The sequence below is a fragment of the Erpetoichthys calabaricus genome, chromosome 10 (assembly GCF_900747795.2).
Source record: "Erpetoichthys calabaricus chromosome 10, fErpCal1.3, whole genome shotgun sequence".
Lineage (NCBI taxonomy): Eukaryota > Metazoa > Chordata > Cladistia > Polypteriformes > Polypteridae > Erpetoichthys > Erpetoichthys calabaricus.
In genome coordinates, this window is record NC_041403.2 from 48,459,773 (window position 1) to 48,477,488 (window position 17,716).

Sequence of the window (17,716 nt, forward strand, 5' to 3'; positions counted from 1 at the left end):
CAAGCAGCACTGGTGCTTCTGACTTGGAAAAAAAATAGGAGCATCCAGTAAAATTTACAAGCACAAATGTTTTACACACTTTTTTCTTATAAAAATGGCATGAATTTAGCACACACTAGGGGTGTCAAAAGTATTGAAATAATGCACATCCAATTCATCATTGTTCAGGTTGCAGCCCCATTTCCATCCACTCGCCAAGTGTTAATAAAACAGGAATTTCAGCAGCATTGGCTCTTTCATAAGCATGCTTTAACGACAAAGAAGGCAGCTAGAGTAATATCTGGAAATACTTTAGCTTTGTAGCAGATTGGGACAGAAAACTACAAGATACAAGCAAACCTGTAACCAAGAATTACAAGCATATCAATACAAAAAAATTCAATCGATATCTTATTTCTAAATTAAGGAAATATTAATAAGTATAAACCTTAAAACTACTGTGTTTGAAGTAGGGATGTGATGTTTATATTTTTCTACAGGTGAAAGTATTTTTGTAGCCAGTTAAATGCTTAATGCATCAAGACAAGGGTCTTCACTTATTTTTACCTGTGCATCACTTTTATACTGTGTTGTCTATTTAGGGGCAATAGTCTAATTCTACAGTATAGGGTTCTGTCACCCCTTTGATTTTTAAACCCTCACTGCAAACTCTGTTTCCTTACCGTGTTAATTTATTTTATTTTATCATGTGCTATTTTAAAATTATATTTCATCACGTTTAGTATATAATGTAAGACTCTGTAACTTTTCAGGGCTCAATGCATAAAGAGTGACGATACTCCTCCGTGTGCTCATACACTTGTAGCTGTGCTTCAGAGTGTGTTATATTTTGTATGTCAGGGCTCATCTGCTGCCCTATACAAGCAAACTTTGGTCTTACAGAAGGGCACATCAAAATGCTACTCTTTCTTGCAAAAATTCTGAAGTTACAAAGACATTGTAGTTTATTTAGACAAAAATGCAATGTGCACCATTTGCATTTACGCTGCAAAGCCTTTAAGTGTGTTAGTGGTCTATTTGTATGTTGCTTTTCTGAACAACTGTTTACAGACCACATTAATATTCTTTTTACTTAATCTTACTTACATTAATGTTCTTCTTCTGAATCTTACAAAAGATTGTAATACTTATTCAATTCACATTTAATGACATTTGTAAAATTTCATTATACTATCTCAGTAACAGTATTTGTTTTCATCAAAGTAAAAAAAAATTTGACCAGATTTAAAACTGTTTACTTTTTATTGTTTACAGAGTTTTACTCTTACCTTTTACAACAAAAGATTTCACTACTTTAAGTATTTGCATTTAAATGACTAAAACGTCTATCATTTGTATTCGGCAATGGTAATGTTAAGATTTTAATGCATACAGAATTGCAATTTATTAAAATAATCATTTTATTCAGTTATGTTATATTCCATATTAGATACTGAAAATGGTACTGAATTTCACTACTTTTCTCAGTGCCATACTGAAGTTTGAAATTTTGGTATTGTGACAATGCTACACTCGTTAAGCACATACTGTATTTGCTTTTTTAACCATAAAACTTTAAGAATGAACTGTCCTCTACTGCACAAAACAAACAGGTCAACAGATGAACAACACGACTACTACTACAACAATCTACACTGTTCCTCTTAGTTGGAACTTTGTAATAGGCTACAATTAAGTCTATTTCCAAATGTCTGATATGTTCTTTGTTATTGCATTGTATCTGTCAGGTCACTGCAACATGAAGCATACTTCGGTGGGCTTCATTGGTTTTAGTCACAAACAAGTCTCTGAAAAATGAATGATCATAAGAAGAGCTGTGCATCATTACTCTATCTTGTACAATGAAATGAGTACCCGTTTATAGATATCCAATTTACCTAATGTGCCCTACTAGCTGCACAGTACTGTTTGCAGAATATTAACTTTGTAACATGGTCAAACCGAACCAGGGAAATTCAGTCATCCACTGAAATTGAGATGGTACATCTTTTGACTTCTGGGTGCTTCAGCTTTCACAACCCCACCCCCATCATACCACAATGTCATTTTCTGAGCCTCTACTGCTCTGTTCCACCCTGCTTCCAGTGCTCTCTACATCAACATTCTGAGGACACGTTTCTCTCTTCTTTATCATGCTTATGCTCAGTGTCTGACTCCAAAGTAAACAAGCATTTCTTTTAATGCTTGCCATTGTGGAACTAATTACCTAGTTTGCCTGTCATGTTATTCTAGTCTTACGTTGTGACATTTGCAGTCACATAACACACTTTGCACCTACCAAAACAGGAGCATTCATTTTTTCCCATGCCATATTAATGCCTGTTAGACAGTTTTCACATGGGACTTCAACCCCCAAATTCTTTTTAAAAATGTGAACAGAAGAAGATAAAGCTTGTAAAATGTATGGAACCCTGTAGCAGAAATCAATATTTACCCAATAAAGTTAAACACTTTAACATACAACTGTAAAACATATGTTTTCAACACATGTAATTAGCTTACAGTTATGTAGGAGTAGATTAAGTTACAATGTCAGGAGTCTGATAAGCTACAGCAAATAATAGGGGAGCACAAGCTAGTGTATACAGCTACTAGAAAACGCAGACCTTTTTTGTTGTATTTTCTCCACCAAAGAGTACCTAGGGCTCAAACAACATGAACATCCCTGAACAAAACTTTGCTATTAAATAATTAGTACAATGAAAGGAGTGGTGCGATCTATCCAAATACTGAAAACCTGCCTATACAGGCAGCAGCTCACAATTAAATGCATTCACACATTCACTCAATCAATCCAGGATGGTATACAGTATGTAATCCAGTCCTGGGTCAAAGCTTGTTCAGAATGGAGTGTGTGCTTAAACAGCTAGAGAGAAGACAGTTGAGCATTTTATCAAACCTTTTATTTTTTGCTTTGATACAGAAGTGGATACATGGTGTAGTATTACCAAGAAAAAAAACATGCAAGGTTAACACAACCCCAACTTCTATTATTTAAACTAGAATAATGGCCTGTGTGTGACTTGATTTCAATGCAAGCAAGATTAAATTGGTATTGGCTTAATTAATTTCTCAAAAAAAAAAAAACAATACTGACCTGCATCTTTTACTGATTGTTAACCTCACATTAAAAAGACAGTATTTAATATAAATGTAGTGTAGCATTGTATCTTGTATAGACTGATTGCATAATAAATATAATTTGTTTTGAAAACTCAACAAACCAAAATGAACTGTTTCTTTATTTCCCACACATATATTTCTCAAGTTACTTTTTACATGTATGATTATGGCATCCTTTTGTGTTTATATTAAGAATGTATTCACTTACTTCAGGAAAAAAAAAACAAAAATGGCACGGCAACAATGACATAATGACCACAATTCCTGTGACTGTTGTTTCAGCTTTTTTTAAGAAAAATGTAAAGATTTTAAGATGTGCAACATAACATACTGATATCCCATACAGAGTGTGTTTCTTCTAGTATCGTTTGAAACAGTACAGCCTTGGTGTAATCTGGGGAGCTGGTAAAAACAATTAAATGCAAAAGAAAAAGTAAATGATACCACCTACAAAACACACACATGCACAACGTTTTAAAATTCTCACATACTGTGCCTTCTTTTTTTCTAGGGCTTCCTCTGCTCCTGACAGCAGTGAATCGCCAGCAATAGATCGCTACACTGAGCACATTAAATGTATGATATTCCAACTCTCTGCACATTTAGAATCCTTAGATTTATACTTGATATCACTTTCATGATGAAAAGCATTAAAGTATGTATATTACATTTTACAGATAAATCGGTAATTTCGTTTAAATAATGAATACTGTTAATAGGACGGAGTGGTGGCTCTGAGGCTAGAGATATGCACTGGCAATCAGAAGGTTGCCGGTTTGAATCCTGTAAATGCCAAAAGGGACTCTGCTCTGTTGGGCCCTTGAGTAAGGCCCTTAACCTGCAATTGCTGAGCGCTTTGAGTAGTGAGAAAAGCGCTATATAAACGCAAAGAATTATTTTTATGATAGATAGATAGATAGATAGATAGATAGATAGATAGATAGATAGATAGATAGATAGATAGATAGATAGATAGATAGATAGATAGATACTTTATTAATCCCAATGGGAAATTCACATTCTTCAGCAGCAGCATACTGATACAATAAATAATATTAAAGAATGATAATAATGCAGGTGAAAAACAGACAATAACTATGTATAATGTTAAATGTTAACGTTTACCCCCCCGGATGGAATTAAACAGTCACATAGTTTGGGGGAGGAACGATCTCCTCAATCTGTCAGTGGAGCAGGACAGTGACAGCAGTCTGTCGCTGAAGCTGCTCTTCTGTCTGGAGATGATACTATTAAGTGGATGCAGTGGATTCTCCATAATTGATAGGAGCCTGCTGAGCGCCCTTCGCTCTGCCACAGATGTTAAACTGTCCAGCTCCATGCCAACAATAGAGCTTGCCTTCCTCACCAGTTTGTCCAGACGTGAGGCGTCTTTCCTCTTAATGCTGCCTCCCCAGCACACCACTGCGTAGAAGAGGGCGCTTGCCACAACTGTTTGATAGAACATCTGCAGCATCTTATTGCAGATGTTGAAGGACGCCAGCCTTCTAAGGTAGTATAACCGGCTCTGTCCTCTCTTGCACAGCGCATCAGTATTGGCAGTCCAGTCTAATTTATCATCCAGCTGCACTCCCAGATATTTATAGGTCTGCACCATCTGCACACAGTCACCTTTGATGATCACTGGGTCTATGAGGGGTCTGGGCCTCCTAAAATCCACCACCAGCTCTTTGGTTTTGCTGGTGTTCAGGTGTAGGTGGTTTGAGTCGCACCATTTAACAAAGTCATTGATTAGGTCCCTATACTCCTCCTCCAGCCCATTCTTGATGCAGCCCACGATAGCAGTGTCATCAGCGAACTTTTGCACATGGCAGGACTCCGAGTTGTATTGGAAGTCCGATGTATATAGGCTGAACAGGACCGGAGAAAGTACAGTCCCCTGTGGCGCTCCTGTGTTGCTGACCACAATGTCAGACGTGCAGTTCCCAAGACGCACATACTGAGGTCTGTCTTTAAGATAGTCCACGATCCATGCCATTAGGTATGAATCTAATCCCATCTCTGTCAGCTTGTCCCTAAGGAGCAGAGGTTGGATTGTGTTGAAGGAGCTAGAGAAGTCTAGAAACATAATTCTTACAGCACCACTGCCTCTGTCCAAGTGAAAGAGGGATCGGTGTAGCACATAGATGATGGCATCCTCTGCTCCCACCTTCTCCTGATATGCAAACTGCAGAGGGTCAAGGGCGTGTTGAACCTGTGGCCTAAGATTGTGAAGCAGCAGCCTCTCCATGGTCTTCATCACATGTGATGTCAGAGCAACAGGCCAAAAGTCATTCAGCTCACTAGGACGTGATACCTTTGGGACTGGGGTGATACAAGATGTTTTCCAAAGCCTCGGGACTCTCCCCTGTTCCAGGCTCAGGTTGAAGATGCGCTGTAGAGGACCCCCAAGCTCCGATGCACAGACCTTCAGCAGTCGTGGCGATACTCCATCTGGACCCGCTGCTTTGCTGGCACGAAGTCTCCTCAGCTCTCTGCTCACTTGCGCTGTTGTAATTATGGGTGGGGATGTCTTTCCTATGCTGGTATCAGCAGAAGGATGTGTGGAGGGTGCAATACTCCGAGGTGAGTGTGAGAGTGGGTTAGGGTGGTCAAACCTGTTAAAGAAGTTGTTCATTTGGTTTGCTCTCTTCACGTCTCTCTCGATGGTGGTACCCCGCTTCGAGCTGCAGCCAGTGATGATCTTCATCCCATCCCACACTTCCTTCATGCTGTTATTCTGCAACTTCTGCTCCAGCTTTCTCCTGTACTGCTCCTTCGCCGCCCTGAGCTGGACTCGGAGTTCCTTCTGCACGCGCTTGAGCTCATGCTGATCACCGTCTTTAAAAGCCCTTTTCTTCTGGTTCAAAAGGCCCTTGATGTCACTTGTAATCCATGGCTTGTTATTAGCATAGCAGCGTACTGTTCTTACTGGAACTACAATGTCCATACAGAAGTTGATGTAGTCAGTAGTGCAGTCAACAACTTCCTCAATGTTCTCACTATGAGATCCCTGCAGGATATCCCAGTCTGTAGTTCCAAAACATTCTCTCAGAGTATTCTCAGCCTCCGGGGTCCACTTCCTGAATGATCGTGTGGTTACAGGTAGGACTCTAACTTTTGGTTTATAGTGAGGCTGAAGCAGAACCAGGTTATGATCTGCTTTCCCAAGCGCAGGCAGCGAGGTGGCGCTGTATGCGTCTTTAATGTTTGCATACAGTAAATCAATAGTCTTATTTCCCCGGGTGTTACAGTCCACATACTGGGAGAAGGCAGGTAATGTTTTGTCCAGCGTCACATGGTTAAAGTCTCCAGCGATTAGCACAAGCGCCTCAGGGTGCTGCGTTTGTAACTTAGCAACAGCAGAATGGATGATGTCACTCGCTGACTCCTCGTCGCCCGAGGAGGTATGTACACGATGACAACAATGACATGCCCAAACTCTCTGGGCAAGTAGTAGGGACGTAAACTTACGGCCAACAGTTCGATATCCCTGCAGCAAGTGGAGATTTTGACGTTAACATGTCCAGAGTTACACCACCGTGTATTAACATAGAGAGCGAGTCCTCCTCCTTTGTGCTTCCCACAGGTACTTGCATCTCTGTCCGCTCTAACTGTGCTAAACCCGGGTAGCTCCACGTTGGCATCTGGGATGGTGTTATTTAGCCAGGTTTCGCAAAAACACAACAAACTGCATTCTCTGTAGGTCCTGACATTTTTCACCAGCGCAGCCAGTTCGTCGATCTTTTTTGAGATTGAGTTTACATTCCCCAGAATCACAGAAGGCACCGAAGGCTTGAAACGGCACTTTCTCGCAAGCCGCTTCATTTTTAGCTTAGTGCCGGCTCTGCTGCCACGATACCGCCTTCTTACCTCGTCAGGTAAATATGGAACCACACCGGCACTGGCATTTGTTCTCAGCGCTCGAAGTTGAGTACTTGAATAGACGAGTCTCAGCGTGTAAAAATCCAAGCCCACGTTGTAAAAGTAAGTGTGCCCAGGGAACGAATCCACATAAAATAAAGTAATAGGAGTGATCAATAAATAAAAATAGAAAAATAAAAGTAGAAAAGTACACATACATATACAGTCATACACGGAGCTGCTGAAAAGGCTGCCACTCACGACGGCGCCAGATGTTACACACATGGGGTGACACAGTGGTGGAGCGTTAGCGCTGCTGTCTTGCAGGGAGTCACGTCGCTGATATTCCCTGCCTGGAGTTTACATGTTTTCCTGCTGGGTTTCCTCAGTGTGCTCCAGTTTCCCTCCAAAGATATGCAGATTTGGGGATTTGGTGCCGCTAAAATGACGCTCGTGTATGTGTGTGCTTGTATTCACCTTGCAATGAGCCGAGGCATCGTCCAGGGATTATTTCTCACTCGTGCCCAATGCATGCTGGAATGGATACATCCCTGGATTTAATCAATAAACATCCTTTTCAGAAATATTGCGGTAAGGTGTCATCGGAATTTAAAGGGTGTTCTAGGCAATTCACAACATAGAGAAGCCGAACCTGTTCTCACCGTGATAATATCTCGCACTGCCACCTGGCAGATTCCTCCAGATTTACATAAAGTACGTGCGCAAGTATAAACACTTCAACGCTTGCGTAGCAGGAGCATCCACTGCAGCATGCGTCGCATGAAGTATAACTCCGGCTTAACACGACGCGCGCGCAAGTTGCAGTACCAGCAAAAAGTCGGGGGGCGCAGTGTGCTAAAAGTTGGAATGTGACGTCAGAGTCTCTGTTTACTATCTACATGTGACAGAAAGCCGCTTTGCAGATCCTACGAGATCGGTGTGCGCGCTTCGATATTTGATAAATGGTTCGATGTGGTGAAGCAAAATGCCGACATACAGATGTATTCATGGTGCTTTTATATTCAAGCATCGCATATTCCCGATCGTAACGACACGATACATTTTAAAATTCTCACATACCGTCTTCTGTGCTATCTTTTTTTCTAGGGCTTACTCTGCTTCTGACAGCAGCGAATCACCAGCAATAGATCGCCACACTGAGCACATTAAATGTATGATATTCCAACTCTCTGCACATTTAGAATCCTTAGATTTATACTTGATATCACTTTCATGATGAAAAGCATTAAAGTTTGTATATTACATTTTACAGATAAATCAGTAATTTCGTTTAAATAATGAATACTGTTAATAATTACACACATGGGGTGACACAGTGGCGGAGCGTTAGCGCTGCTGTCTTGCACGGAGTCGTGTCGCTGATATTCCCTGCCTGGAGTTTACACGTTTTCCTGCTGGGTTTCCTTAGTGTGCTCCAGTTTCCTTCCAAAGATATGCAGATTTGGGGATTTGGTGCCGCTAAAATGACGCTAGTGTATGTGTGTGCTTGTATTCACCTTGTGATGAGCCGAGGCATCGTCCAGGGATTGTTTCTCACTCGTGCCCAATGCTTGCTGGAATGGACACATCCATGGATTTAATCAATAAACATCCTTTTCAGAGATATTGCGGTAAGGTGTCATCAAAATTTAATGGGTGTTCCAGGCAATTCACAACACAGAGAAGCTGAACATGTTCTCACCGTGATAATATCTCGCACTGCCACCTGGCAGATTCCTCCAGATTTACGTAAAGTACGCGCACAAGTATAAACACTTCAACGTTTGCGTAGCAGGAGCGTCCGCTGCAGCATGTGTTGCGTCATGTGAAGTATAACTCCGGCCTAAGTGGGTGGGTGGAAGGAGCATTTTACATATTAGAGCACTGCATTATCATTGTATTGTTTTTGTTGTCGTCAGCTTGACATGTGTACTGCATTGTGCATAATGTGAGTTAACAGCAGGTCTTGTAGGGTATTCTCAGTATGAGGTAGTTAGTACCTAGAAAAAGTGGTCCAAGAAAAGGCAAACAGGGAACAGGTGACAGGATCATGGGTGCCCAAGGCTCACTGATGTAAGTCAGGAGCAAAGGCTAGCCTGTTTGGTTCAATCACACGAAGAGTTACTGTACGTAAAAATGTAATGTTGGCTATGAGAGAGAGGTGTCAGAACACACAGTGCATCACAGCTTGCCAAGTATGGGATGCAAAGCTTCAAACAAGTCAGAGTACCAACACTGACCCCTACAAAAGCACCTACAATGGTCATTTGAGTGTCAGAACTGGACCAGTGAATACTGGAAGAAGGTTGCCAGGTCTGATAAATCATGTTTACTTTTAGATCATGTGGATGGCCGAGTACATGTGTGTTGTTTACCTGGGGAAGAGAAGCAGCAGGAAGCACTGTGGGAAGAAGGCAAGTCAGCAGAGGCAGTATGATTCCCTGGGCACTGTTCTGCTGGGAGGTCTTAGGGACTGGCAACTATTGTGAATGTTACTTTGTTTACATATAGCCTACCTAAAGATTGTTGCAGACCATTTGCAAACCTTCATGACAACTGTATTCCCTGATGGTAGTGGACTCTTCCAGCAGCATACTATGCCCTGACACACTGCAAAAAATGTTCAGAAATTGTTTGAGGAACATGATAAAGAATTCAGTGCGTTAAATTGGCCAACAAATTCCCCATATCTCAATCCAAACAAGTCTGATCCATGAAGGCCCCACCTCGCAACAGAGAAGACTTCAGGGATCAGCTGATAACATCTTGGTGCCAAATACCACATGGCACTTTCAGGGATCTTGTGGAGTTCATGCTTTGACAGGTCAGAACTGTTTCGGCAGCACGATAGGGACCTGCACAATATTAGGCAGGTCGTTTTAATGTTGTGGATAACCAGTGTGTAATAATACTTTCCATGAAAAAGATACTGAAAAGGGCCTATTATTTGTTGTTGTCATTTACCGGTCTTAATAAATATTACTTCAATATAGTTCCAGCTGTCTTTGCAAATTACACATTTTCATGCAGATAAATGTATTCTGCATTTGGGCCAGACGTATGGTAAAAAAAAAATCTTACACATGACGTGTATGGGCCGGTTTGAATAAAACTATTACAAAAAATAGCAACTACAATTATACCGTACAGGCTGAATGAAGATAACATCAGGCACTCAATAATATATAAACATCTGACGCCGTAAAGTACTGGGGCCTCATGTATAAACGGTGCGTACGCACAGAGATGTTGCGTACGAACCTTTCCATGCTCAAATCGCAATGTATAAAACCTAAACTTGGCGTAAAGCCACGCACATTTCCACCGTAACTCATTCCTTGGCGTACGCAATTTATCCGCCCGGTTTTGCAGACTGGCGGCACCCAGCGTCAAGGCAGTGCTACTGTTCCTGTGTGGTCACCCTTTCTTAGATCCACATCCACGGCGGCGGCTTTATCAAATACACTGAAATTAACCGCATATCGTTCATAAATTTAATGCATCTGATTGTAATTAACCTGCTGCAATATAATGGGCCAGGGAATAGCCATAGTATTCCAAATACCAGAACTGCTTTAGCGTTGTTACGCTCACTGCATCTTGTTCTTCTTTTTGCTGTTCCCGTTTAGGGTTGCCACTGCGGATCATCTTTTTCCATATTAATCTCACTGCACCACTCGGAGTATTTATATCACTGTATCTGAGTGTGAATCACAGCAGCAGATGATCGGAAAGAGAATTATCGGTATATAGTTTCAAGTACACACTACCTCAACCACGGCAAAAAGCGTCAAACCCTTTCCTGTACGGACCTCGCGTTTCAGAAACAGTTTCATCCAAGAACTATAAACGCACTCAATCACCTCACTGTAAACTTGCACTACAGTTATAATATTGCACAACCTGCGCTACTTTATAAAGCGCGTATGATGACAATATCATTTTTAAGATGAAATGCAGCAAAATATGTTGCTTATAGTATACAGATAAAACTTTAACTTCATTTAAATAATCTGTATTGCTAATAATTAAACATGTGAGGACACGGTGCCGCAGCGTATAGCTAGTTCAAGGATAGGTCCTGCCTTGCGCTGTATTCTTGCTGGTGCTGACGCGACACTGGAAGGATAGACGAATAGAATAATTAAACATGTACTACGAAGATATTTCAATGTTCCTTAAAAGTTTTGAAGAATCGGCGTTCTAAGCTTACAAATGGCTTAACGTCTATTACAGAGCTGACTGTGTGGCAATTGGAGAAAGAAAAGTATGGACAGGAATTGGAGGTTAGTACGTTTGAAAGAGACAGTACTTCTGTAATAAATTATTTCATCGAAGGTCACACATGGTGCAGCAAGCCTCTTGCGTGAGATATGAACAATCACTGCGCCACCGTGTTCCCATGTTTAATAACATGCTTTCATTCCTATCATCATGAAAATGATATCACGTATACATCTCAGTATTTTAATTATTCAGAGAGCTGTAATATCACAAATGTAATGCATTCTGTGTCCTGTCGGAGAAAGAGAAAGAACGGAAGCACGTAGTGATTCATACATATAGAGCACATAGAAGATCAAACACAGAAAAAAGCATTTAATATGCTACTTGAGAAACTAGTAAAATAAACGATTTTAAGATGAAGTTTATGATGTTCTACTTTAATGGCAAAATAAACTACGTGATTAAAGTGGAAATTTCGAGATTAAAGTTGACATTTCGTGCTTTTTTCCCACTGTGTGCCTATGTTTTTTGTTTGTACCCTAATACGCTTTCATATGACACTCAGACGGTGGGCTACAACTCGCCTTTTCACAGCGACTTTGATATGTGATTTCTTTTTTTATTTCAGGCACTGTGCGACTTTGTGAATTTGATCTTTCAAGTTTTTCCGACACTCTGTCACTCGATCAACTTTCTTTTGTTGATTATACCACTGTTTAAACCAAGAAATAGTACGTTTTTCCTTTGCCTCCACTTGGTATTCGCTGAAATTCTTATATTTTCCCCTGTGCTTTTCAAAATTGTCTTTTCACAGAAGGCTATTTATATTGATTTGCATATTCAAAGAGGCGTAATTCTGGGAGGAGTTGGGGCGGGACAGAAGGCGCGTGCACGTGCGTTACTTTTCACGCAAATCGGGATTTATGTAGTGGAAGAACGTGAAAGTATGCGTGTGCACAGATTCCTGCATCTGGATTTTTCTGTGCTTACGCACAATCCCGCTTTTGTGCTTACGCCATTTTATAGTGTGAGTTCTACGCACGGCGTTATACATGAGGCCCCAATTTTGAAAAGCACAGGGGAAAATATAAGAGTTTCAGCGAATACCAAGTGGAGGCAAAGGAAAAACGTACTATTTGTTGGTTTAAACAGTGGTATAATCAACAAAAGAAAGTTGATCGAGTGACAGAGTGTCGGAAAAACTCGAAAGATCAAATTCACAAAGTCGCACAGTGCCCGAAATAAAAAAGAAATCACATATCAAAGTCGCTGTGAAAAGGCGAGTTGTAGCCCACCGTCTGAGTGTCATATGAAAGCGTATTAGGGTACAAACAAAAAACATAGGCACACAGTGGGAAAAAAGCACGAAATGTCAACTTTAATCTCGAAATTTCTTAAAATCGTTTATTTTACTACCGTAGTTTCTCAAGTAGCATGTTAAATGCTTTTTTCTGTGTTTGATCTTCTATGTGCTCTATGTGTGTGAATCACTACGTGCTTCCATTCTTTCTCTTTCTCCGACAGGACACAGAATGCATTACATTCGAGATATTACAGCTCTCTGAATAATTAAAATACTGAGATGTATATGTGATATCATTTTCATGATGATAGGAATGAAAGCATGTTATTAAACATGGGAACACGGTGGCGCAGTGATTGTTCATATCTCACGCAAGAGGCTTGTTGCACCATGTGTGACCTTCGATGAAATAATTTATTACAGAAGTACTGTCTCTTTCAAACGTACTAACCTCCAATTCCTGTCCATACTTTTTTTTCTCCAATCGCCACACAATCACCTCTGTAATAGACGTGAAGCCATTTGTAAGCTTAGAACGCCGATTCTTCAAAACTTTTAAGGAACATTGAAATATCTTCGTAGTACATGTTTAATTATTCTATTCGTCTATCCTTCCAGTGTCGCGTCAGCACCAGCAAGAATACAGCGCAAGGTAGGAGCTATCCGTGAACTAGCTAGCGCTGCGGCACCGTGTCCTCACATGTTTAATTATTAGCAATACAGATTATTTAAATGAAGTTAAAGTTTTATCTGTATACTATAAGCAACATATTTTGCTGCATTTCATCTTAAAAATGATATTGTCATCATACGTGCTTTATAAAGTAGCGCAGGTTGTGCAATATTATAACTGTAGTGCAAGTTTACAGTGAGGTGATTGAGTGCGTTTAGAGTTCTTGGGATGAAACTGTTTCTGAAACGCGAGGGTCCGTACAGGAAAGGGTTTGACGCTTTTTGCCGTGGTTGAGGTAGTGTGTACTTGAAACTGTATACCGATAATTCTCTTTCCGATCATCTGCTGCTGTGATTCACACTCAGATACAGTGATATAAATACTCCGAGTGGTGCAGTGAGAGTAATATGGAAAAAAATGATCCGCAGTGGCAACCCTTAACGGGAACAGCAAAAAGAAGAACAAGATGCAGTGAGCGTAACAACGCTAAAGCAGTTCTGGTATTTGGAATACTATGGCTATTCCCTAGCCCATTATATTGCAGCAGGTTAATTACAATCAGATGTATTACACTAATAAACAATATGCAGTTAATTTCAGTGTATTTATAAAGCCGCGTCAGGAATGTGGAGCTAAGAAAGAAAGGATGAGCACACAGGAACAGAAGTTTGACCATTCTGTGGACCATTATATTGTTACAGGTTAATTACAATCAGATGCATTAAATTTATGAACGATATGCTGTTAATTTCAGTGTATTTGATAAAGCCGCCGCCGTGGATGTGGATCTAAGAAAGGGTAACCACACAGGAACAGTAGCACTGCTTTGACACTGGGTGCCGCCAGTCTGCAAAACCGGGCGGATAAATTGCGTACGCCAAGGAATGAGTTACCGTGGAAATGTGCGTGGCTTTACGCCAAGTTTAGGTTTTATACATCGCGATTTGAGCGTGGAAAGGTTCGTACGCAACATTTCTGTGCGTACGCACCGTTTATACATGAGGCCCCTGGTGATTTGGTGACACCATAAATAAAACACGCAAGAATGAGATCAAGTAATGTAGGTGAAGGGGGTGTGTTGGGGTTAGACACAGGACCACAAGTCATTAGACCCAACACAGCAGCACGTGTAAATGACTTTGCCTCGCCTCTCGTCACAAACGGAATTGGAGACGATTGGCCGACTGCGCAAAGGCTTGCGTAAGCTTCACTCAGAAACCGTGCGCATTGCATCACAATTACACGATACATCAAATTCCCCTTAACTTTATATTCATATTTATATTAGTCAATAAAAATATGGTGTGGTGGTTAAAAAGCACTTTTCAGAAAAAAATACTCCTGTACAAATTAAAAAAAATAAATGGCAAGATTTGTATAATAATTAGAGTTCACTTCCTTTGCCTATTACATTTCCTAAATGTGTGTGTGTGTGAATATACAGTATATATAGACAGACTGAAAGATAGATATACATATAAATATACACTCTGTGTGTGTGTGTATATATAAAATATATAAATCTATCTAAGTTTTTTAAACCTACCCCACTCGCCGTCTTGATCAATACAGGCATCACTAACTGCATTGGTACTTATGATTGATCCGCTGGTCATCTGTATTTCTAGATCCGACATTATGTTCTTCGACATTCTTTCTTCGATACATTGAGTTAAAGTTTAGAGTAAAGAACTGGCTCTGGCATACGTTTGTGTTAAACGCTTTCCTTCTTCCGATATCCTGCTCGCGTTGTTTAGTCCTTCTCTTCCGTGATATCCGGAACGGAGATAAAACACACGTCGAGTTTACAACAAGGAGTCAATGAACTACAGGAAGCGAGAGTGGCCAATAGGGTCTGATATTCGGAAGCGACTTTTTAACGCGAAAGTGGGGAGGGAGAGAGAGACACAGAGAATGATGAGATGGGAATTGGGAGTGTAGGCTCACCACAAATTGCAATCGGGACGAAGCATATTAAAAAAGAAGATGTCAGCTGATAGGCTAATAGTAATAAATGTATTTATATACACTAAATGCAGTTCGAAGTGCTGTACACATACAAATTACAACTAGGCTACATTAATTTATATAGTAGCGAAGTTCTGTGATATTTATAGCTAGAAATCCACAAAGGGAGAAACTGAATAACGCATCTTAATATAGTCTCTTATTCCAGAGACTTCGACATCTATCAGTTATCATCATCAGAGGAAAATGATTAGCCATACAGCAGTCAAAGGCAATATATAGCAAATTGGTAGGTGGGTGTTAGAGGGGTGGATTTAATATTCAGGGCAAATACTAAGAGTGGCAGAGAGCTGACTGAATCGTGGCTGTCAAACTGAAAACAGACTTTTGGACACGAACCCAGCATATGCAGGCTTAAAAAGAAGAACATGTAAATAAAAAAATACATTATGATTCCCCCTCCCCCTTTTACTATATGTTTCTTTGATTCCTTTATGTATAATCATTTTCCTCTGAAGATAACACCTGATAGGTATCGAAAGCTCAGGAATAAAAGACTATTTTAAGATAACTGATTCATTTTCTCCCTTTGTGGATTTCTAGCTATAAATTCATTTACAGTATATATACAGAGGCAGATAATAAATCCCTCTATTATCTAATGATGCCTATATATGACAAGAGACTAATTATTTTAAAACACTTGAAATACTACAGACAGAATCATGAAAATGCTTTAAGTTTACACCCCATCTACCCATAAAGCAAGACAGTAAGTGTTACATCTAACAGTTCTTATGTTAATATTTATAAAAAGACTTATATTGCTATTATTATTATGTTATAACCTCACATACTACTTGTGCTGTTTGTGGAGTGCCTTGCACAGACAGCATGAGCAAAAGACAAAAGCAGTGTTCCTTAAGTCCTACAAAATGTAGGTAGTAGTGTAAAAAGCACAATATGGTTTTGGAAGACTGCAAGAAGTACACACTAGTATTGTGGAAAGTCACCAGCCAGATGTGGGTGGTCCTTAACATCTGGTATGAGTGGTAACCCATTAAGGGGCATTTGCATCAATACAATTAATTATACAGAGTCTACCTCAGTGTTTTAGTCGAGTTTCAGACTTTAAAACCTTGGAGCTACATTGCCAGATGGCCAATAAAAACTTAGGTCAACTGTGGAAGTGAATCTAGGAGGTGGTAATAATAACTATTTCATAGAAGACAACAAATTGATGTTGCCTAATACTTTAATTAAAGCCATACCTACAGCTCTCACTAATTTAGTAGCAGTAGTTGTTTTTACAAGGTGAGAAATTTGTCACTTCAACGCCATCCTGTTAATTTTTTTTATAGTGCCCTTCATAAAATCGAGATAAGAATCATTATATATAAGTCCATTTTTTAAGTGCACAGCTATGGCAGTGTAAGCTGTAAAAACAGAAGCATGTAAAACATCAAAAATGATTTGCATTATAGGAAGAAAGTTAACAGAAAGTTTGAAAGTTTGAAGACTCAGTCATCTGAAGTGTTCTATGAGATATTTTCTTTTAATTAATCATTATCCAGCAGCAGCAGTAAGGCTGGAACCAACCCAGGATGGGAAACTATGTGACACACACACACACATGCCCACACTCTTTTAAACAGGGCCAATTTAGAGTTGTTAGTCAGTTTAAATTGCATATTTTTCAAATAGGGAATAAAACCAGAGTACTCAGAGAACACCCTTAAATGAAACCAGCATCAGACCCCAGAATTATGCCACTCCTAAACTGTATGGCAGAAACAGATAAGACAAAGGGACACACATTTCTGAACTTGGACCAGAAACATCCATGACAGTGACAGACAAGGCACAGTGAGTTACAGAATGTCTCCCTCTGAAAGTTCAGTATAGACAGCAAAGACTAGTCTGATGCTGAGAAACACTTCACTGAGTGGCAGTATGGCACAGATTTCTCTTTAGCAATTAGTCTCTTTTATGTTGGGAGAAGAGTGATGAGTAATGTCTAGTCTGTAGAAGTCCTACAGAAAGAGTTCTCTTACAGACTATTTTTGAAAGTCATTGCATGGCATCATGGTCATTAACATGACAGCAGATCCCCATCTGGTCATTGTTCAGAACAAAATGTCTGCTCATCAGTATGATCACAAGGATATCAGACCTATTCTAAACATTTGTATTGGCCCCAAACAGGATTTTCAGAATGATACTGTGCAGTCCAAACTCTGCTATTACTACTTGAGAAACATCACAACATAAGCTGACCGGGCACACTGAACAGACGTGCAGTGACCTCCCACAGAAAGGTATCTAGACCTTCACTGACTAAATGCCGCATCATAATGGTATAATTTATGGGAAAAGGTAGCTCAAATAAAGGATCATTTGAATCATTGGATGGAAAGATTCTCTCATCAGAATGGACGGCCAGCAGACTCCACTATAGTATGCCCAGGAAGGGGTTTGTGACTAATTGGCTGAGGTCTTCATGACTGTGGCTGTGTCTGACATTGTCTTCAACTTTCTCTTTTACAATTTTAACCTCCTCC

The 17,716-nt window shown here is 40.1% G+C and overlaps 1 protein-coding gene across 4 annotated transcripts in view; it reads right to left on the reverse strand.

Moving 5' to 3' along the window:
• Positions 1 to 14,995, reverse strand: part of atf6 (activating transcription factor 6) — a 204,965-nt gene extending 189,970 nt beyond the window's left edge. For all 4 annotated transcript variants that reach the window (XM_051933018.1, XM_051933017.1, XM_051933015.1 and 1 more), the window contains exon 1: positions 14,734 to 14,995. In XM_051933018.1, coding sequence (XP_051788978.1) covers positions 14,734 to 14,839 — 106 coding nt within the window. In that variant the 5' untranslated portion in view covers positions 14,840 to 14,995. The remainder of the gene's footprint in view (positions 1 to 14,733) is intronic.
• Positions 14,996 to 17,716: the final 2,721 nt, after the last annotated feature.